The 22,670-nt window shown below is 39.0% G+C and overlaps 1 protein-coding gene across 3 annotated transcripts in view; it reads left to right on the forward strand.

Moving 5' to 3' along the window:
* The window catches only part of nckap5l (NCK-associated protein 5-like), a 55,900-nt gene extending 33,278 nt beyond the window's left edge, over positions 1-22,622 (forward strand). For all 3 annotated transcript variants that reach the window (XM_028453719.1, XM_028453717.1, XM_028453718.1), the window contains 11 exons: positions 6,112-6,252; positions 8,399-8,467; positions 8,541-8,579; positions 10,066-10,188; positions 10,884-10,976; positions 11,591-14,460; positions 15,832-15,964; positions 16,700-16,772; positions 17,314-17,592; positions 19,553-19,698; positions 21,924-22,622. In XM_028453719.1, coding sequence (XP_028309520.1) covers positions 6,112-6,252; positions 8,399-8,467; positions 8,541-8,579; positions 10,066-10,188; positions 10,884-10,976; positions 11,591-14,460; positions 15,832-15,964; positions 16,700-16,772; positions 17,314-17,592; positions 19,553-19,698; positions 21,924-22,184 — 4,227 coding nt within the window. In that variant the 3' untranslated portion in view covers positions 22,185-22,622. The remainder of the gene's footprint in view (positions 1-6,111; positions 6,253-8,398; positions 8,468-8,540; positions 8,580-10,065; positions 10,189-10,883; positions 10,977-11,590; positions 14,461-15,831; positions 15,965-16,699; positions 16,773-17,313; positions 17,593-19,552; positions 19,699-21,923) is intronic.
* The last annotated feature ends 48 nt before the right edge of the window (positions 22,623-22,670 follow it).

The raw sequence follows: 22,670 nt of genomic DNA on the forward strand, positions 1-22,670 counted from the left end.
TGAAAAGTCACACGTGACCTTTTGCAGCCGTCGCTGAAGGCTAATGAGCTTTAAAAGGACGCCTCTCGCTTTATTTACAGCTGCGAGGTGGTGTCGAGTCGCGGGTCAGGTTTAACATGCACAGGTATCCGTTTAGGAACAAAAGAGAGACATGCTCTGAGCTACGAGGCCAACACATGATCCTGGTGTTTAGTGAACAGAATGAAGGGATTGAGACGTGATTGAAACGCTGCTGCACTTTGTTTACAGAGCGACTGAAAGAATCTCTGAGCTCACAATGGCCGTCAACTCTCTGCTTTCCTCTCATTCAAATGTGGTTTATTTAAAAAGGTTTTGTTTAAAAAAGTATGCACTGCAGGCATTACCAGTAACACCAGTGACTGACCCAGTTCTCGGACAAAAATGACAGTTTGTAGTCATTAGAATATTTTTTTTATTATTTCAACAGCTGAATGTATCTAGAATTTTGTTAGTCGATGAAAGGAAAAAAAATTATTTGCTCATTAAATATCATGTCCCTCCCCTTTTACAATAGCGTGGACCCACCTAGAATTTATACAAACCATAGTCTGAATAAATAATTCCAGCAAGTTCATTTTGTCTTCTTTTTTTTAAATAATATGTTACGGTTCTATTTATTTAGAAAACTTTTTTCAGGAAATTTACTTTGATCTCCTGACATGTTTCGACTGCCAACTCTCAGTCTTCCTCAGAGGCATCTACTGATCGCTTTTATGTGTCCTTGAGAGTTCTCTCAGGCTGGCCACGCCCCCTGTCGCCAGATGGTCATGTTTTTTCTCATGTGTCCTCATGAGACACATGAAAGCGATCAGTAGATGCCTCTGCGGAAGACTGACAGTTGGCAGTCGAAAAGTGTCAGGAGATCAAAGTAAATTTCAAAGTAAATTTCCTGAGAAAAAGTCGTCTGGATAAATGAAACCTTAACATTCATACTCTGAATACATTTTTCAGAACAAATGCGTTTTAGTCTTTGTCACCTGCCTTTGTGTGTATTTAGTCCTAGTTTATGACTGCGGTTAATCTGAATTAGTGTAGTTCTGACTAGATTAGGTCTGATTAGGAGTTTGACTCATTTCCACGGCAGTTTATTCTTTTCAGTTTTGTTTCCGTTTCATCGTTTCCTCCCCTAATCAGACGTCATTACAGGCTTTGAAACGTCCCCAAATCCTGCCAAACATGCTGAGTAGTAGTCTATCGTACCTTCATACTCAGTCATAAATGAGTAACCCAAATATTGAAACCTTAAAGCAGTGTTTTTCAACCTTGGGGTCGCATAGAAATAAAATGGGGTCGCCTGAAATGTCTAGTAATAATAAAAGAAAAGAAAATGACTGCTTTAAATGATATCCTTCATTTTTATTATTATTTTGTTTTTCAGTTTAAAACACCACACACAATGTTAACAACGATTCTAAACTTTCACTTTCTGCAGTAATTGCAGTATAAAAACATCTGAGCTGGTGCACCTTGTCACTTTGTGCACATATTCTGGCTATTCTGTGTAACGTAGTATAAGAAACACAAACATGATCAAAAACTACATTTAGAGAAAGAAAAGTCCCTGGGGTCGCCAGAAATTTGTGATGTAAAAATATGGTCACGACAAGAAAAAGGTTGAGAACCGCTGGCTTAAAGGCAACAGTTTTATTATAAAAGCCTGGACTCTAAAGTTAAACGAAGAATCCTGGAAGATGTGATCAAACTCTTATTGATGTAAACAAAGACATTCACCCTGATTGGCTCATTAAGGCCAGCGTGTTGCTCAGACTCCAGCAGACGAGGAGCTAACTCACTTCTGAAGCCTTTTCTCTGGTGGTGTGTGTGTGTGCGTGAGCGTTTTATAATAACGTTAACTCTGCACTTGAAAGGAAACCACAGCGACTTAAGCAGAGCCTTGATTTCTTGTTATATTTAGCATCGCTCTTGTTTTCTTTTGCTCCACGCAGCAGTTTTTTTTTTTTTTTTTACAAAGCGCTCACACACACACACACACACACACACACACACACACACACACATTCACATACTCATAGATGTGTGTGCATGTGCATTGTGCACTCATGGCCTTCATTGTGCATTAGTGGAAAGCCTGTATTTAGAACCACTCCCGTGTACAAGGTCACGCTGATGGCGGTGTCCGCTTCCATCCTGAGATGAGCCGCATTGATCCATCATCCATTATACGCGTAGATTCATCCAGTCGATCATGGCTTCTACACTTTGAGTTCGTCTACAAGGACTGAACGTGCACACAAGTGTGCAGCAGCGTTCCCGTAAATGCATCCTGACCAGAGAAAAGAACACAGAGGCCATCTATGTCTGAGCTCATGGAGCTAATACACCACTTTAAACCTTTGAGCAGGCAGACACTCACAGTCTACATGGTAGGGGGAGTGGAAGCTCTACATTGGCTGTTGGAGTGGCTGCGTGTGCCATTGTAAACTGGGATTTGGCACCGACCAGTACAGAAGATGAGTTTCGTTTAGTTCTCTGTCTTATTAAAGAGTGTTTGTTCACTCTGCAGCTTCCTAAACAGAGCTCTATGTTATTAACATTCATCGCCACAATGTTTAGGGTTTGATTCCCAGGCCGTATTATCGAGGATCACAAAATAAAGAGTGCAAAACGGGCCGTGCATGCCAATAGATTTTATTATAAAATAGCTTGTTAGAGGCATTAGTGGAAAAGGTAAATAAACACAGCAAACTACTGTGAATAAAAGCAGGATAAACACAATATATGAGGCAGTCTGTGCGAAAGTCAGTGCTGTGGAGAAAACAAGAAGAACAGCACATAAAGTCAAGAAAAGATGGAGAAATAGAAGAAGAAAAAAATAGCTATTTTAATTAGGGGTGTACTGATCTGATATTGATATAAAAAATCGATCCGATATCAGCAAAAAAAAAAAACGTATTGGATTATATCTAAAATATCTCATACAATCAGTCCATTCCAGACTCCACTCCACCACTTATGTCCAGCAGCAAAGAGAACTAAATACTGACAGTAAAAAAAAAAAGAGCTGAAGTGAACTTGATTTGTTATGTGCCACTTTAAAAGTATAATTAGTTTTTATTATTTATTGTTTTTATTAGTTTCAAGGTTATATTTTAGTGTCTTCTAATTTAATTATTTATTGTATTCATTCAATTGCAAAACTCTGTTTAAGGTTAAAATGTCTGTAACCCATTCTTTCATAATAAAGGGGTCAGTTTTTTTCTGCTGACTATTGTTCTCTGAGTGATATCACTTGATCAAAGACTTTTTCTGACACTACCAAATAAGTATTAAAAGTATGTATGATTCCGTGTTCTCTTTGTCACCTATTGTTGCTCCTAACGCTTCCTCTCCCCATAATTTCATTGCATTTTTAGAAAATCACGTCTGCTAAATTGATCTATTTGCATTTCCTCCTTCTAATATTTTGCATTTTGTTTATATTTCTGTGCATTTTTGTTGTTTTATGTGTTTTTGGATGATTTTTTTTTTTTGGTCTTGTATATTGTTCTCTGTCATTTCTGTTTATTTTTGTTGATTCATTTTGTGTATTTTTTTTTTTAATTTGGGGGCCGCACAAAATAAGCTTGATGACCGCATGTGGCCCCCGGGCCGCATGTTGCCAATTCCTGCTCCAAGTATATATTTTCTTTTTGAGTTTATGTTTTCCTTTTGATTGAAATGTTGAAATAATACTTAAAGTACATGTCACAATAAATGACGCTCATAGATAAAGCATTAATCATTGTCATTACAGCCATGATAAGCCATTTATCACTATTATAAATTCAGGATAAAAGTCCACATCTTTTATTCCACAATCACTTTCAGTAACAGTTTGAAAGGAAATATTCTGCCAAAAGTTTAGCTCGCCACTTCTCCACTGTAGTGTTTCCTCTCAGCACGTGATGCTGTTTGTAGTTTGAGCCATAAATGTTTTTAACACGAATGAAATCACTATTTCAAAAAGCAACAATTGATCCCAGTGACGTTGTGTTAGGGAAGCTTCCCTCGGGCTCTGCTGCTGACTTCTGCTCTGCTCACATGTTACACAATATATGTGCACTTTAACACAGTTCACGCACAAACTGCAAACAGCTCACAGTTAGGTTCCTCACGAGAAACCAAAATCTGTAGTCAAACATTAGAACTCAAAAGTGTATTTTTACAGTGAGCAGATTGTACTGGTAATTTTTTTATTTACTTTATTGGCTTTTTGCCTCTATCTAATAGAATATAATAGAATAGAATAGAATAGACCTTTATTGATCGCCAGAGGGGAAATTAGCATGTTACAGCAACACAATAGAAGAGCAGAGAGTAAGAACAAAAGTAAATACCAACATGGGGTAATAGTGTAAAATAAAGGCTGTAGGACGTACGTAAATTAGAAAAAAACTAAACAAATGTGCAAATTGGAAATGGAATTTGGTTTGGGTTAAACATTGGAATTAAATAATAATAATATTAGTGATGGAAAAAAGTTCTACATTTGTTTTTAATACAACAGCATATATTGTTTTTTCAATATATGTGGAAAAACAGATGCCAATGTAGACCAATATATTAATTTTATAACAAATAAAAAATATCACCTTTCTCTATTTTTTTACAGTGCGTCTAAAAAAGCCAAAGTTTTCATGTAATTTTTCTAAAATGCCTCTAAACATCAACCATCATAGTAGGCCACAACAATCAGACATACCTCGAGGTTTGTGTGTGTGTGTGTGTGTGCGTGTGTTACCTGTCCGAGTTGTAGAAACTGGAGTGTGTGCCAGACTTCCTTATTGGCCTCCAGCCACAGAATCAGACTCGTCCCATCTGTTCTAATGAGTCCCTAAGACGTGTTGGCCTGATCTGGGTCTGTGTCAACTCACCTACTTCCCCCTTTAGTCCTGCTGGCTGCTCTCTGCCTCACACACACACACACACACACACACACACACAGAGAGAGAGAGAGAAAACCACAGACACACACCTGGAGCCATGCCTTCCAGACTGGTGCTCAGCCATCTGCCCAACACAGAGCACACACACACACACACACATACACACAGATCACTCAGTGAGCGAGTGGCTGCAGTGTGAGCTGAGGCTCGTGGACACAGAGGCTAATATGTGAATACATCTAAAACAATAGAGGATGGAGGGATTACTCTGCGCTGATCTACCATGTGTCGTAGGTATTAAAAGTAGTGGCTTTATGTGTTTGTGAAACTTGTTGATGTTGATTTCTGATCTCTGAAGATGAGCTGAAACTAGATGTGAGATAAGCAGAGGCTAATAATGCAGCGACTGCGCACTTTCATCACAGCAGGGGCCAAAAGTTATGATTGTCTGAGATCAACATGGTTTTTGTTGTCGTTTTGTGTGTATTTCTGTTCTTATTTTGTGTGTTTTTAAGTCATTTATGTGCTTTTCTGTTATTTATGTGTATATTTGTAGTCGTCTTATGTGCCTAGTCGTGTGTTTTGTGAGAAGATTTGTGTTTTTCTTGGTGTTTTGTGTGTTTATGGAGAAGATTTGTGTATTTCTGTTGTTCCTTTGTGTGTTTTGGGATTCATTTTTTGTATTTTTCTTGGCTTTTTGTGTGTTTTTCTGTTGTTTTTCTGTATATTTGTAGTTGTTTTATGTGTTTATCAAAATTATTTGTCTATTTTTGTTGTCCCTTTGTGCATTTTTTGTAATTTTTTGGAGTGTTTTTGTGTATGTTTTTTGTTTTGTGCATTTTTTCTTATCCTTTTGTGCATTTTTAGTATCTTAGGGGTGATTTTGTTCTGCTTTGCTGCACAAAATGAGACCATTGTCTGTGTGAGGATGATGTCTGATCACTCAGACCAGTCAAAGGAGTGGAAATAGTTCATTAGCTGCACGTCTGATGATTAGAAATATAATTAAACGTTCTGAAATGAAATAATCTCCCAGTGTTTCCCTCAGGGTTTGGTGATTTTAACACCTGAGGACACAGTAACCATCCATCATCAAATCATCTACAGTGCATATCTATGCTATAATTCTATGTGATGGGTTGCGTATCACTTTAAATGCTCCTTTAATGCTTTAACAGTGTATTATCTCCATCCTGTGATGCAGATGAGAACAATGTCTGACGAGACGGAGCAGAGAGTGTGCGACGAAGACTTTGGAACGGACGAGGAGGGTGAGGAAGCCGATGTGGAGTCTTTCATGGAGGACAACAGCAGCGAGCTGATGGACCGGCTCAGAGAGCTGGAGGTGAGGAAACCTAAGCCACTCATGTCTGATCTCTCTGTGAACACAAGAAAGAACATCAACTGTATTGTTTATTCCTATAACAATTTCCCGGCTCATGGTCAGATTTTAAACCCAGGCTATGTTGGAAATGTCATACTATCATACAACTCAAACTAAGCTTGATGTCAAAATGAGTATGTAGTGCGTTCGCATGAAATATTATGAAAAGATTGAGCATGTGAGAAATACACGGATGTATACTATATCACATGTGTCAAACTCAAGGCCCGAGGGCCAAATCCGGCCCTTTGGAGCATCCAATTCTGCCCGCTGGAGAAAGTAAAAATGACAGGGAAAACATAAATCATTGTGTTGATGAAACTCAACAACATTTGCAGGGGCTCACAGTTTTCCCGGGGCTTATATCACATGATGGCAGACATATTTAATGTTAAACTGTTGAAAAAAGAACATTCTAAATTCCCAAATTTTTACAAAATCTTTAATTTTTCCTCAAATTCTTAGATAAAATCTCCCTTAATTAAATAGAAATTTGTCACAAAATCAAAGAAATTTAATGTGAAGACCCTGTTGGGACTGATATCTGCCACTTATTGCTTGGATTTTGTTAGTTTCTTACATATTTTACGTAGAATTGCAAATTAAGCCACAATAATGTTGCCCACTTGAGATCAAACTGCTCCGTATTTGACTGAACTAAAATGAGTTTGACACCCCTGTATATATGTGGACATTTTTTAGTCATACTCAACCACCCCATGATGCATTGCGAGCAAAATATAAAATCGTCCTGGGCTTCAAGCTAAAAATTAAACATCTCCTTTTTAAAATAAAAGCATCTCTTCTTGTCTTCCATGAGTTTTTTAACCTTTTTCTAAACAGGGCTTTTGTTTTGAAGTTCATCGGAAGTTTTGTTAGTATCACAATGGAGGGTCTCTGAAAATCTCAGAAATGTCGGCATGAAATGTGTTTACGTGAGTTTTATGGATCAAATGAGCACATGTTGATATTCTACTTGGTCACTTTCTCACTTAAAATGATTTCATAACTTTCAAAGGTGGAAAATCAACAGAGATATTTAACCTCAGTGTGATTCAGGTTTTTGTTGTTGTAGGTTCCAAATGCATCTTGGGAAACTTGGAAGTATGCTTCAGTGCGATCAGTTACCATCCTAATCATACTAATATTAGATAGTAGACAGTATATACTCATTGAGTTTGTAGTGTATAGTACTGAGTGTGACATTTACAACACAGCCAACGACAAATAAGCAAACCTTTATAAAAATGGAGTCAGAAGAGCTGCTAGAAAACATACATAATAATAAAAAAAAATATGTATGCAGATCTGTAACCTGTTAAGAAATCCCCCAAAAAGTGCAAATAAACAGTTAAATGTCCAGTTTAGGTTAAAAAGGTAGAAAGGGTGAGATTTCCTGTCTAATTCCCATTTCAGTGCATTTAGTGTCTGTATTACTATTCCTCCTCAAAGGGTTTTTTCTGGGCCACATGTGGCACATGCTACAGCCGTGTCTGTCATTATCAGTGTGTGATCGTCTAAATACTGCCTGAAACATGGCAAACGTCCAACTTACAAAGTAGAAAAAGTGCCTCGACTTAATGGGGCTTTGCCTGGTTTCTGGTGCTGTCTGATTGGGTCACATTGTGTGATTTCATCCAAGAAAAGTCACAACAAAACATTGAGATAATCTCATGTTATGATAATTTTCTCATCGCTTCAGACGGATTTAATTATCTTACTTGCAACAGTCATTTATTATGACTTCAGTCCAGTTACTAATAGAAGGAGAAAATGGTTTCATGGTGAGAACATTTTTAAATTTTAAAGGGCACATGACGCTAATTAAAATATTTTACAATATTATAACATTAAATGTTGCATTTTTTTGTTGCATTTTGTGCATTTCTGCTCCACTTTTAACAGCACGACCATATATGCTTTGGTACTGTGTAAAAATACTTTTACAAATGAAGTTTCATTATTAACACATGTTTTTCCTGTGCCTTGATTTTGATTATTTTCCCATTGCTTTTGGATTTTTTTCGCCCCTGCACAATAACAAACACTAACTTTCCAACGATTCAACATGAATTTTAAAAAGTTTATTGGTTTATTTACTCGGCAGGCGGAGAACTCTGCGCTAATGTTGGCCAATGAGAGCCAGAGAGAGGCCTACGAAAGATGCTTAGATGAGGTGAGTGACATTGCATGGTTATTGAAACCATATTTGATAACGTGTTCATCATATATATGTTTGTCATTTTCAGGTGGCCAATCATGTGGTCCAAGCTCTATTAAACCAGAAGGTAATGCTGCAGTTCTTTTCTACATTTCAAATAAAGCCTCTTGAGACCCTTCGTACTCATAAGGATACTACTGTCCCCCCCTTTTAGATTTTTTTACTTCATTTATGCAATCTTCTACCCATTGGCTTCATTGGGGGCCCCTGTTAGCACCATCTAGTGGTTTTCTACGTTAAATCCTGAGAGAAATACAGTAAATAGTGGGACGATATCTCGATACGGCGATATATCGCGATATTTTCCCACACAATCGATTATCGATATGCTCCCGATAAGTATCGATTTTTTTAATTTTTTTCAAAACCTTTTCTGCTTTATCACTAAAATGTGCAGGTACGTCTTCACAGAAATGTTGTCACTGTTTGTTGAAGGAACCAATATATTGTTTACTGGAATATTTCACTATAATGGTGTCACTGGTAAGAAAGACCCTATTTATTGTTTACAGAAAGCACTATTGGAGATACTTATTCATTTACATTGGTATGTTGACACTTATTTACAGAAATTTTGCACTAAAGTAGTGTCACTGTTCATAGGACGCTTTTTCAATTTATTGTCTTTCAGAGATGCGAAATAAAAATTGTATTTTTTCACTTAATCTTTTTTTTCTTGTTATATCATAGATTGATTTCTGACCAACATATCGATAATCGCAGTATCGTCATATCGTGAGATAATCGTGAGCTTTGTATCGCGTATCGTATTGTGAGGTACCCAGAGGTTCCCACCCCTAGTAAATATAGGTTAGATTTTGCCCTTCGGTCACTGGTACAGGACTGAGATTAGTTATTTTTAGCAGCGTTTATCAACGTGTTTTAGTTTTTTAGTGTTTATCAAACATCTGAAAGCCTGCACTCATTAAGTAGTCGCTTTTAGGGATCAAAATTAATTTCATTAGCCTCATGTTTACGGTACTATTTGAAATAGGTTGGTTAATAATGTTCTCACTCATACTGTAAGACTGATTTATTGTCCTCATATGAAAACATTGAGTTTTTTTATTTTTATTTTAGTGGGAATTGGGACCGTATGAACCCAAATGGTAGAGAAAGAAAAGTTCAGCGATAAACCGACTTAGTATTTTGGAAAAACTATTCACAGTACAAAGCTAGAGTAGAGTTATTATACCTATTAGTGTGTACATTGCCATGAATCTAAAGATACAATATATCCCGATACTAAACAATACGATATACATTGCGATATATCACAATATCAATAATTACAAATTTCAGCTTTACAAGTACAAAATGGTCTGAAATACAATTTATTTCATTTTTTTTCCCAAACTTGCGAGAACAAGTAAATGGTAACTAACTGTAATTCAAGAACCAATTTCTAAAACAAGTCGTATGTTTATCAAACTGTCAAATTACATTTTTCAAAAAAGTTCAACTTTTACTTCTACAACTTTTATATCTAATGCAGTGCTTCATCTCTGTGGTTGTGTGTGTGTGATTGTGTGTGTGTTATTGTGCATAAACAGGATCTGAGGGAGGAATGTATCAAGCTGAAGATGTTAGTGTTCGACTTGGAGAGACAGAACCGAGCACTGTGTGAGCTTTTTCAGCAGAAACTCCCCAATCACCCAAACAGTGCTCAGTACCAGGTAAACACACGCACCGACAATAGCCTTTGAAATCAAAGTTTTATAACTGATACTTAGTGAACTCGTCTTGAGAATTTCTATTACAGAAGGAAAGCTTAGTGTCTGATCCGATGTAGAATAACGGAGCTATACAAGCACTTGCTTAGCATGCTTTTAACTGTATTTAACTGCAGGCTACAATCATTTATAGTCTGTCACTAAATCCATGCTGAATCAGCTGCAGTTTTATCCTGAAACAAAGTATAAATTGATTACCACAGCCCAACTGGCTTTCCCAACTGTAAATCATTAAATCATGAAATATAAAACGTGCAAAAAAAATGTACTTTCAGGTATTCATTTGCTGTTTTTAGTGTTAAACAATGTTTTTATGTTTGTCTCCAACCCATAACAGTTTAACGATGCAGTCAAATCGTCCTCTTGGGAGCAAAAGTTCATGATTATTTGTTTTTATCTCAGATTTGATAATTATCCTGTGATTACAGCATTTAAAAGTGTTCAGTAATGACTTTGTTTTCATGCCAAAGACCTGATTTTATTGCTTTCCTTTGATCTTCATGCCGCCTGTCATTTCTGAGTCACTCATAGATCTAAATCACTTCACCTGCAGATACCAAACATGCTGCATCTGCACATACAATAGCCTGCGGTGTGTTCAGTGTCGTGTTAATTGCCCGGTTAATCTCCTGTTACAGGTTCAGGCGGGACCCCTCCCAGACTACAATGCACAGCTTCACAATGACTCGGCCAAACCGGCGGAGCCTGCACAGAGCGAAGCACAAGCTAAGGTGCTTAAAGTGAACACTTTGAATCTTCCATCTGGTTCTATGACGTCAGTGTTACACTGACATTTCCACTGTTTTCAGACATTGTGCTTTAAAAAAAGGCCTCACTGTTAATCCTTTCCTGTACGCACACAGTTAAAGGTCGCTGTGTGTGCAGCAGCACAACAATGTAGAAACTATGCTAGTTTTCTTTTTATTAATATTTTTGAAGTTATGGAAAATGTAGCTAATTTTGAATTTGTTATTAGCATACAGTGTGCAAATGGCCTAGGCCTTTAACCAGTTTGTGTTTAATTACATTCTTTGAAATTCTTTACAAATTATAAAAATAATAATTCAAAGGACAATATATATATTTTTTGAAAAATATTATTATTATTATTATTATTATTATTATTATATTTTTATTTTATTCCCTTTTTTGTAAAGTGCATTGTTAATCAAAACATTTCTTTTGCATTCACACTTTGAAAACAAGTTAGTTTTGATCACTCATAAAATATTTACTTTTCAAAGGCCTTATTTTAAAATATTGGGCAATACTTAAAAGACCAGAACATTTAAAAAAAGAAAGCATAATTATTGTGTTATATTGATGTAATCTTTTTTTTCTGAAGGGAAATGGCCACCGCACACAGCACTCATCCCCCGGTCCTCGAGGCTCTGCTACCTCCATGGACGCCCTGTCCCCCTTCTTCAAGAAAAAAGCACACATCCTGGAGGTTCTGCGCAAAATGGAGGAGACGGACCCTTTGAAGTTCCACCCGTCCACCACCAGCTTGTCTTTCTGTGATTACAGCCAGGTGCTCATGTCCACGGAGGCCGTGCTGGCCTCTGCCGACCCCCTCCCCCTCCAGTGCAAATCCCACCACACGGCCTGCCATTGTTCCCGGCCTGACGCCGACGCACACCAGCACGTCAACGGTGACGGCGCATCAAAGTGTGAGGCCGCCAACGCTTGCTGTTTACATTGCAAGAGGAGCCCGGACAGCCCCCCGAAGCCTTGCAACCATGTCTGTAGTTCATCCAACGGCACCGCTGCCACCCAGAGCCACGTAGTTTCTGCAGCCGCTACAAGTGAATGTCACAATAAGGGTCAAGCAGCAGAGTCTGTAGCCACGACTAAATGTATGAAGAATGAAGCCCCCCAGCAGCAGCCAGCGGGGACTGCTGCTCATTTGTCAATCCCAGAAACAGATGCTCAGAGCCTCGAGGGATTGGAGCAGGAAAATCATTTCAGTTCTCACATCCCTGAAGAGGCTACAAGTTTCTGTGCTGCCCCCCACCCACCGAGCTCTGCCAAGGACAGCGCACCGATCTCCCACTGTGATACCGAAACAAGCAATGGTTTGGCACCCATTAACGCTACATGGTTGAACGATCCCTCAGCCGTCCCAGAAAAAGACACCACTGATGAAGACTCTTCTGTGAGGGCCAGTGCTTCTGTCAGCCCCAGTCCGTCCTGCCTCAGTGACGTCAAAGCCGCTGCAATCAACTCGCCGTCCAAGCTGCTCAAGTTCTTGAAAATTCCTTCAATAGGTGAGAAGACTCAGGCTTCCACTCCGGCCGTCCGCCTGAGCCCACAGCTGACCCGCAACTCCAGAATCCCTTGCCGGACCAACAATTACGAAGTGTATCACTCTCCTGTTCCCACACGCAGAGCCACGACCACAGAGAGGTGCAGGCAGCCGCCGCCCCCACCCTCCAGGTCTGAGTCCTACCCCACCACTCACTCTGCACCGACATCTCCTCCACAATCTGAAGACGTCTGTGTCCCACCCACTAAGGAAATATGTTACAGCAGACATTCAGCCCCAAAAGCTAATCTTGGTGCTAAGATTGGTGCTTCCCCTGCTCCCTCCTCCTCATCTTCGCCTAAAGTTACTCAGAGTATTCCTCACTATGAGAATGTCTGTGAATTGTCCGTAAGCTCGAGGGGAGAAGATCCAACCAAGGGTCAGGAGAAGAGAACAACGCTTCCATCTCTAACGAAGGCCAATGGTGGTGAGAGGAAGCTCATAAAATCGCTACCTGAAAGCGTCTTGAATCCACAACAACAGCACTCGTCTTCATCAACATCCGAATCCACCTCCGACGATGAGGAAGATTCAGACAGCCCCGTGTGGGTCAATCACACCAGCATGCCTAACGCAATGAACGCCAACACATCCCAGAGCCGCATTAGCTACTCGCAAACGAGACAAAAACAAGAAACAGACATCGTCACGCTAACCGGCTCTGCGGTCGCGCAGCAACCACCTCCACCTCCGACCAGAAGAACTGAATCCTCCTCAATTCCCAAGAGACCGACGGCTAGTGCTGGGAGATCCCAGGCTGACTCGAGTCACATCGCTTTCAAAGATAGACTTGCTGCATTGGGCAAGCTGCGGAGCTCTGAGGATTTACAAGTTGGCATCCGGCCAGTTGATACTGTGAATGAGGGCAGCTACTTAGAGGAGAGGAACAAGGCAGCGGAGACTCAGAGGCCTTCGGAGATCCTTAAGGAGGAACATAGACATTCAAAACAAACAGACTCAATAGATGGTAAACCTAAAGGAGGCTTTGGTGGTTTAAAGTATCAAGGCACTTCTCAGCTGTACGAACAGCCAGTGAAGTCTCACACCTCTGGGGTCAAACAGGAACTGAAACCAGAGGCTCCCAAGAGTAAAATAGGTCTGCCTTCGCCTAATGCCGATGCTCCGCAAGTGTTACGGAACCACATCAAGTGTCCCGGCTCCCTCAATTTGCCGTATAATATTAAATCTGGTGTTAGCCCACACAGTAGCAACAGCCCTAATAAAATCCCCCCGAAGTCACCGTCCAAACCTTCTCAGGGCCCATCTGTCCACAGAGGGGGGAAACCTTCAGAGGCCCCCCGATACTCGTCGAAATCTGAAGAGAGGACTAAGATCAGTAGCAAAGGAAAGAAAAACCCAATGTACGGGGACAGCCTTCCACCTCCGCCTCCTAGACCGCCAACAGTTGACGGAGAAAGGCCAATCCCGCCAGTCCCCAGCCCGCAATCTGCCATTGAGCAAAAAGTCATGAAGGGTATTGAGGAGAATATGCTGAAGCTTCAGGAGCAGGACAAAGTCGGGCAATGTGTGGAGGTCAAGCAGAAAACCTCCAATGGCATCGCGAGCTGGTTCGGGCTGAAGAAGAGCAAGCTGCCGGCACTGAGTCGCAAGACGGACGCCACCAAGACAAAGGACGAGAAGAAGGAATGGAAGATCAACATCCCTTCAGTCGGCAGAGACTCTGTGAAGATGGCGACCAAGTGTAAGGAGGGCGTAGAGGGTCTGAATATATCGACGCTGATGGAGAAGGCCGAGGGTCTGAGGAGGGCCCTGGAGGAGGAACGAGCCTACGTGGAGCGGTCAGGCCGAGGTCACTCCTGTGAGGTGGTGATGGACCAATCACAGGGTCAGCTGGCTGTGATGTACAGAGGAGGACGCTCCGACAACTTTATGCAACAGCTGCTGAACAGGTGACGACTCCAGGATGTTCACAGCAACTTATTTTTATCTCATCAGGTTTTAGGGTTTTGTTTTTACACTCAGTGGCTTCCTCTTTACATGCCAGAATCATATATTTGTATATATTGTAGACAAACAGGTCAGAATAAACAAAATGGCTATGGACTTAGCAAGTATTTTAATTTGTTGGTTTTACCGTTGCTAACACAGGGAATTTAATTCTTTATTCCATAATAATGTCTTTTAAATCTGAAAGAAATATTATTCAGAAAACAAACTTAGACGATAAGAATACATGAAGCTTTTATGAACAAAATTTCTCTCAATCATTTTTTTTTTTGTGAGGGGATTTCTTTTAGACTACTGTTGTATTTTTAATGTGAACATTTTTGCAATAACTCATATTTGTTTACGCACCAGCTGAATCGCTTTTGCGAAGGACTTTCCTTGTTTAATAAAGATAAATAAATGAATAAATGATGATATATGGATTATAGATAGTGTGACAGAGGGAACAAAAACATCAACTAAATGTGCTAAATTATTTGCCAAGGTAAACTAATGTTGACTATAAGGTTAAGTTGAATAAAGTAGCTAAACATGAATTGACATTGAATAAGCTTTGCTAACCTTGCTAACACAGTGCTAAGCTAATGCAGTGTCTATTTTTAAAAATAGAGCCAAGATAATTCTGGCAAGATTAAAGGATAGGCCTACTAGGCTAAAAATAAAAGTAAGACTTAAAGACTAAAATCAAATAGAACCATGATGAAATGATTTAAGCTAATGTAATCCAAACACCTAAGAAAGTAAAACAAAAAAATAAGAATAAACTAGACTAAACCACTTCTTTTTCCATCTTATTATATTATTTTCCCCTTCTCTGGGTGTGAGACCTATTTTTACTTCCGGTTTGATCATGGAAAACTGTTAACGGCTATTTAAAATAATTTGTGTAATTCAGTGCCTGAAGGCGTCAGACAACTTAAAAAAAAAACTAAGGAAGCTACGGAAAGTCTCAATGAATCAAAACAAACAAACTTAGTTAATAAAAAGTTAAGCTAATAAACAGTCTGTCAACATGAGATAAACCTGTAAAACCATAAAGTGGAATGCTAAAGGTAAAAGCAAACGCTAAAGTTAAAAGCTAAAGATTAGCTAAACTAGAAGGTAGTGGCAGAAATAAACTCAGCCAAAGAAGGAACATTAATGTGAGGAGCTAAAGCTAAATGCTAACGTGAAAATGTATTTAATGCAAAATAATGCTGAAAAAAGAAGAAACTCTCATCTTTGCTTGTATGTGTTTTATTTTTTTAATTTTTTGATGTGGTTTAGTGAAGTTGACGAGGTTTAAAGTAAAGTTGTGTGTTTGAAACCTGCAGAGTGGACGGTAAAGAGGTGATCAGCATGCCTCAACGTCGCCTGTCCTTTGACTGTAAGACGTCGTCCAAACCCATGTTTATGCAGCAGAGCAGCGTCATCAGTCACACAACCAGCCACGACGACATAGAGAAGGTGATTTTTTTTATACTCTTTGGAACCACAATCATCAAAGAGATGCTCATAGCGCTGACGCAGCAAAGGTCAGAGACAACTGTCACCACAGTGAGGGCTGCAAAAATGTGAATATCTGATCTGAGGGCCACGTTGTCAATATTCATGTCAGTATTTAGAATAATGACTAATCAGAGCATTAACACGAAACAAACAGCAAATGTTTTTTGGTTGTTTTAGTCATTTTGTGTATTTTTTGTTGTCACTTTGCGTGTTTCTCTTATTTAGTATGTATTTTTTTTTTATGTTTATTATTTTCCTTTTGTGAAGTGTTGTTCATTTGTAAAATTTTCTCTTTATTTAGATGTTTTTTGTTATCATTGTGTGTATTTTTGTTTTCATTTTGTGTGTTTTTGGAGTAAATTTTTTTGGTGTCGTCAATTTGTGTTTTTATTGTCTTTTTATGCTTGTATTATTTTTCTCTCATTCATTTGTTACCATTTTGTGGGTTTTTTGTTGTCATTTTGTGTAGCTACATATGTTGTCAATTTGTAAATTTTTTTATATATTTGTAAGTTTTTGGTTTTAGTTTTGTGTGTTTTTGGAGTACATTTTTGCATTCACTTTGGGGACCTCCAGTTGCCCGTAAAATTATCAAAGGCAGCTTTACTTAGAGTATTTCTACTTTAATAACAAGGGTCAATGGGACTTTCTGACATTTTTAATTGTATGCCTTTTTGTTCTCATTTCCTACAGGGAACAGAACGAATTGGGAAAATCACATCAGATGAAAACCTGGCCGATTCGGTCAACTCTCAGCACTTTGCAGGTGAGTCCAGTTTGTTGAAGGGCTGTGGGGTGACTACTTGTGTCTAAATTACAATCTGTGATATTTGGACACAGAAGTCAGAGCATTCGTTGATGATTTAATGCTACGAGGTTGACGTAGTGTTATAATTTTGTGTTTTTTCAGATTTGGAGTTTGAATTTTATTCCTTCAAATGTTTTGTGTATGATGAATTTATTTAATGTTTCTTTTTATCATTTTACACATAGCATATGGTAAATAATATGTATTTCATCTCATTTTACTGATTATCTAACATTTATTCTAAGCTGTTTGAAACTATTCACTAATCATCCACATGATTTTGTCTGAAAGTCATCCTGAGCTAACAAATTAGCATATCAAAGTGATCAAACTAGGCCTTGCCTCTGAGGAAGGCTGCTGCTGAGTGTGTTGTAGTAGATAAATTATTCCTAAAGGGATTTCCTAATTGTAACGTGTGTGTTGCTTTATAAATGAGAGAAAAATCCATCTGGTTTCTTCTTCTTCAGCCTTAGATCTGCATCCTCTTCCTGTCCCACAGGTTCTGGTGCTTCCACGTACACTCTGGACAGCGGCATCGGTACGTTCCCTCTACCCGACTGCAGCAGTGGCGCTGCGCTCCGGGGTTTGTCCAAGACGAGGGCGGTGGCCGAGCACCACTCCGGCGGCTCACCGGGGAGGGCCGGGAGACGAGCGCGCACGCTGGAGCGAGATCTGACGTCTCAGGAGGAGAACTATCCACCTCACAAGCACCTGGTTCCCAGCATCCAGTACGGCTCTGGGCTGGAGGGGAGGAGCTCTGCTGGAGTCATCCATGAAGGTGCCAACAATCACACAACGTTAGACATAATATAATCTCGAGGGAGATCAAGGTTACTCACTAGTAACAACAGACAGGAGGACACCTGCAGGGCATGAGCAGCCATTAGCTCACTGTAATGGGCCTAAAATAAACAGGAATGTGTGCTGAGTGTGTGACTCAGTGTTATGTCTGCAAAGACGTGCACTTTCTGAAGTGTGTGAGACAGATTGTAACACCTGCTGAGTGACGACCGAAGTGTTTGAGCTTACACTGAACAGCCTAGATGTGTAGAGGGATGCTGTGGTATCTGACACCAACATATTAGTCAAAGATCTTTGATAACCTAGAGTGAGGCCTACAGAGATTAAAGATCAGAGGTGTAAAGAGTACTGATATATCCTCCTCAAGTAGAAGGACTATTACTTGATTGAAATTGTACTCAAGTACAAGTAAATAGTAGCTCAATTAAATAATATCAAAGTAATAGTTACTAGTTACTTTCAACAACCACTTTTATTGTTGGTAATAAATCTTACCACGGTTCCCTTGCATACAGTAAACATCTTATGTATAAACTTAAAAAGGAAGAGACTAAATATTGAACAATTGGAACTTCATCTATTTTCAACAAAGGCATCTGTATAAAATAAAAGGTTGGCAAAACATACAATTATTTTTCAAATAAAATAACACCAATGAATTCAATTCAAAAGCAAATAATTCTCAGACTCTAAGTATAGCTAAATGTATGAATTCTAAAACAGTGCCATGCCAAATGTGCCATGTGGGTAACAACACAACCTGAAGCTAAGAAAATGACTGGGTGTTGATCAGAAATGGAGTGACTAAGAACATTTGGATTATTAGTATTAGTAAGTATATTGGTCATCATGATTGTTTGTGTACACAATAGTGTCCTCAATTTTTGACGAGTCCACTTCAATTTTTTCCTGTTAATTGGTTTTTGGGCACAGATGAGATCATTCAATTTTGGTTAAAGTAGGTTCAAGGTCACCAAAAAATATCAAAAATTGCAAAATTCCCTATCTTTAGGGTCAGATCTTCATTGATTCATTCAAGATTTTGCAGGATTATGTAAGGCTATGACATGCAACGATATAGTAACTCAGACCCGAGATAATCAGCGGTTTAAAGTAGAATGCCTGTTTACATCGCGTATTGCGGGAAAGCCGTCAAAAGCCGACGGGAGCTTCACGGTGCGTTCAAGTACACCTCAAATCACACCAACAGTACTGTACAGGCGTATTGTACCAAAAATTCATCGAAAATCTAATTGTCGAACTCCAACACATTCTTGTTTAGACTACAGGCCCTCAGGTACAGTACCTCTATGTCAATGTTCTACTACATTCTCTATAGCACACAGAGGTACATGGGAGGCTATAGAACAAGAAGTGAGATCTACTGCTCTAACTTGTAAGTCCAGGTCTACTGCTGCAGGGCATTAAAAACATCCCTCAGTCAGCACAGATGACTATATCACAGTTACAGTTACATCAGGCCAGCTGCAAACATATTTGTCCAATGAGATAAATTTAATCCAAGTATTCTCTTTGTATATGGAAACTTTAAAGGTTTTGTATGTGCATTCTGTGTGTAACACACAACTGTTAACAAGTTTTCTGTAATTAAAAAAAGTAGAGATGTTTGATATTAGCTTTTGTCCATCGCTTAATTTCTGTTATTAACATAGGCCGATGTTTAAGTCCATTCAAGTAACAGCACATGTTGAGTTTTGTCTTTTTCTCTCCTAAGAGACAGCATGTGTGAGTGAGTTGCATAGCGTTGCTTGTTTCAGGGTTGGTCTGAATGGCTGCTCCCTATTGGTTAGGTTTTGAATAAAACTGTTGTGAAAAGTACTTTAAATGTGTATTTTTCTGAATGAATAGGCACATCTCTTGTTTATTAATTAGCGTCCTAAGGGGAAGGATTTTGCTGATTTTACTGTCTTCTACAGAGACCCACGGAGCCAACGTGTTCTCACCTCGCTCCAAAACCTGGACGTTCCCCAACCTGAAGACCCCTGCAGGGTCTGCAGAGGTTTACCTGGCAGTGGAGGAGGAAGAGGAGGAGCCGGTCCCCTTTGGGTCACCGTTCAGAGCGGTGAGTCAGCTGCAATATAAGATGCTTTGGAAGAGCTTCACTGTTAAATTCAATGAGTGAAGACAAATAAAAAAAATGCCTTTAAAAGCAAAACATTGTTAGTAGCTCATTGTTAATCCATGTACGCTTCATTCTTTGGTTATTTTGTTTTAAAACCAAATCAAAATAACAAATAAACAGTGTGGTTGCTTTGTTTTACTGATTTAAAACCAAAACAGAAATACAGAAAAAGCAAAAACCAGCTAAGCAGAGTTTTTTTTTTCTAAATAAACTGATGACTGACTATAGACTGTGAGACTAGTGTGAAGAACAATAGATGTTAGAACTTCTATGATTTGACACTTTTTCAAAAACAATTACGGCTTTTTTGAGGACAGTTAAAATATTGAATTTGAACTTATAAATACCGTTAACAGCAGCCGTCAACACATATGGAAGTTGATCACAAGAAACGAGGAGCACCAGTAGATTCATTACACTGCCTCTAGTTCCTTTAATCACAAATCATGTGCATGTTTTATGTAACATCCAATTTTTGGTTTTGATTTATTTACGTATTATTAACGTTTCAATTCATCAGTAATGTGACTTATGCGTCGCTTCTTTTTTGTCCGGGAGCAAAAGTCCACTCACTCACCAGTTAATCTGGAAACTATTTGGACCGTAACACTGTTTGGTAAAGTTGGCAGATATTCACTGATTCGGACTTCCAGCATCAATAATATCTTTAACGAAACGTCATCGACACACAAATTACACCTCTGCCATCAGTGTGAGGTGGAAAACAGGCTACAAGATCATTTATTATCAAACGCAGCAAAGTAAAAGTCCGTCTGTTGGTCATCTCTGTGTGGTGAGATTAAAACATAAAGCTCTCGTCCTAGTTTCCCCGTAAATATCCAAATATCACACAAACAGAACAAGATTTAATTTTAAAACTTGGTTTTTCAGTATTTCTGTTTTGGTTTTAAATTTAAAAAATAAATAAATAACCACACTGTTTATTTGTTATTTTGATTTGGTTTTAAAATGAAATAACCAAAGAACGAAGGGTACACGGACACTTGAAGTTAAAGGAAAAATGTTGCAACATTAAGGACACAAAGTCAGGTACTGGGATCAAACACCCAACCTCTCGATCAGAAGACGACCCTCTACCACCTAAGCCACGGTCGCCTTAATAATAAACTCTATAGTTATTTCTTAATCCAATTTAAGGTAATTCTGATTAGATTTTGACGTAGTAGGTCAAAATATATAGACACCCGCATTTTTTTACAATAATTGCGATGAAATATACAATCTGGATGTGATCACGATGAAACTCTTGGGATGATTGAGGAACCAACCAGTGTTAATTTAGACAGCAAATTTTTATTTAATTTTAGTCTAAATGTGGTCATCAGCACAATTTCAGTTCTAGACTAGTTTTAGTCATGATATTCACATTTTAGTCAAAAAAAAAAATCTTGTACTTTGACAGCAAATTTTGATTTAATTATAGTTATTGGTTTTTTTTTTACTAAAATGACACTTATTTTTAGTCAAAATATAGTCATCATGACTATTTCAGTTTTAGTAGTTTTAGTTAACTAAGTGACATTAAGATTTTAGTCGACAAAATCGGTTAAAAATATAGTCGACTAAAATATAAAGCATAAGAGTTAATGCATTTATTTAAAGATTCAATTACCATTGATCAACCTGATAATGGATGATATTAATGTTTCATGTGATCAATGCGTAATCCCACATGATCACATCAGTTCTGATTTGATTTCGTTCATTGTGACGAAATTATAGTTTGGCTTTTGTTCGTTAACAGATTATCAATATATTTGATATAGTTTTTGTTCACATGTATTTTTTTTTAATTTTATGACATTTGAGTCAAATTTCGTAAAGATTGTTCTAATACAAACTGGATCCTCTCCAAAAACAAAAAAACAAAACAATCAATGAAAATATGAGCTGGTTGGTGGAGGTAAAATAACGAGTGTCCAGTATCTGGGGCATCCACGGACACAGAGTTTGCAGTTTGATACATTTTTAAATCTGCACTCAAAGTCTTACATAACATAAGAAGAACACAGAAGCACATTCTCTCCCCACAAATTATTCATTATTCAACATTAAAAATGCAACAGCGTTGCTTCTCTAACCCATTTTCCTTTTGCACCTGAGGGTGTTGCATAAGACTTGAAAAGTTCTGCATGTGTTCTCAGGGCGTGAAGGCCGGGGGGCCATCCTCCAGCCGGGTGGTGGACCCCAGCAGCTTGCCCGTCCCCGCCCAGTCGGGGATGAGCCGGCGGGGGAAGATCCGAACACCCAGCGTCCCCGAGATGAGCCGCGAGGCCGGGCTGGAGCTGCTCAGGGAGCGTCCGGAGGAAGCTCTGTCCCCGAGTCGCCCTCAGGTGCTGGAGACGCCCGAGTCTCTGAGCGACTCGCTGTACGACAGCCTGTCGTCCTGCGGCAGCCAGGGATGAACCATGGGTCTCCTGTTGGGCTGCGACGCTACAGGGCCGGAACTTTTCTGTTCGGGTGTCATCAAATGAAGTTGGATCACTCGGGTTCTCCTCAGGATTTCCAACACGAAGCCAAAAGCCACTCTGTCGTAAAAAATCTCCGTTTTCACCACCGAACTTAGCCGTGGACACTTTGATCTGTTTATCAGGACTACAACACGGACTACAACACGCATGGCCACGCAGACGCTCAACACACAACTTACGCCCTTTGTTTCCTCGTCCAGGCCCAGTTTCACAAAGCGGGGAGAAAAAGTAGAGTTTTCAGTTTCAGGAACACAGACCAGGGTTGGGGTCAATTACATTTTTAAATTATAATTATGTATTAATTATCCATGTTCAATTACATCTCAATTAAGATTACAGTGACTGGCATTTTTTCCAATTACAATTAAAATTACAATTAATTTTCCCCTGAAAGTCCTTTACAAATATGTTTTCAATAAC

This window comes from Gouania willdenowi, chromosome 7, assembly GCF_900634775.1.
Source record: "Gouania willdenowi chromosome 7, fGouWil2.1, whole genome shotgun sequence".
In the NCBI taxonomy this organism is placed as follows: Eukaryota; Metazoa; Chordata; class Actinopteri; order Blenniiformes; family Gobiesocidae; genus Gouania; species Gouania willdenowi.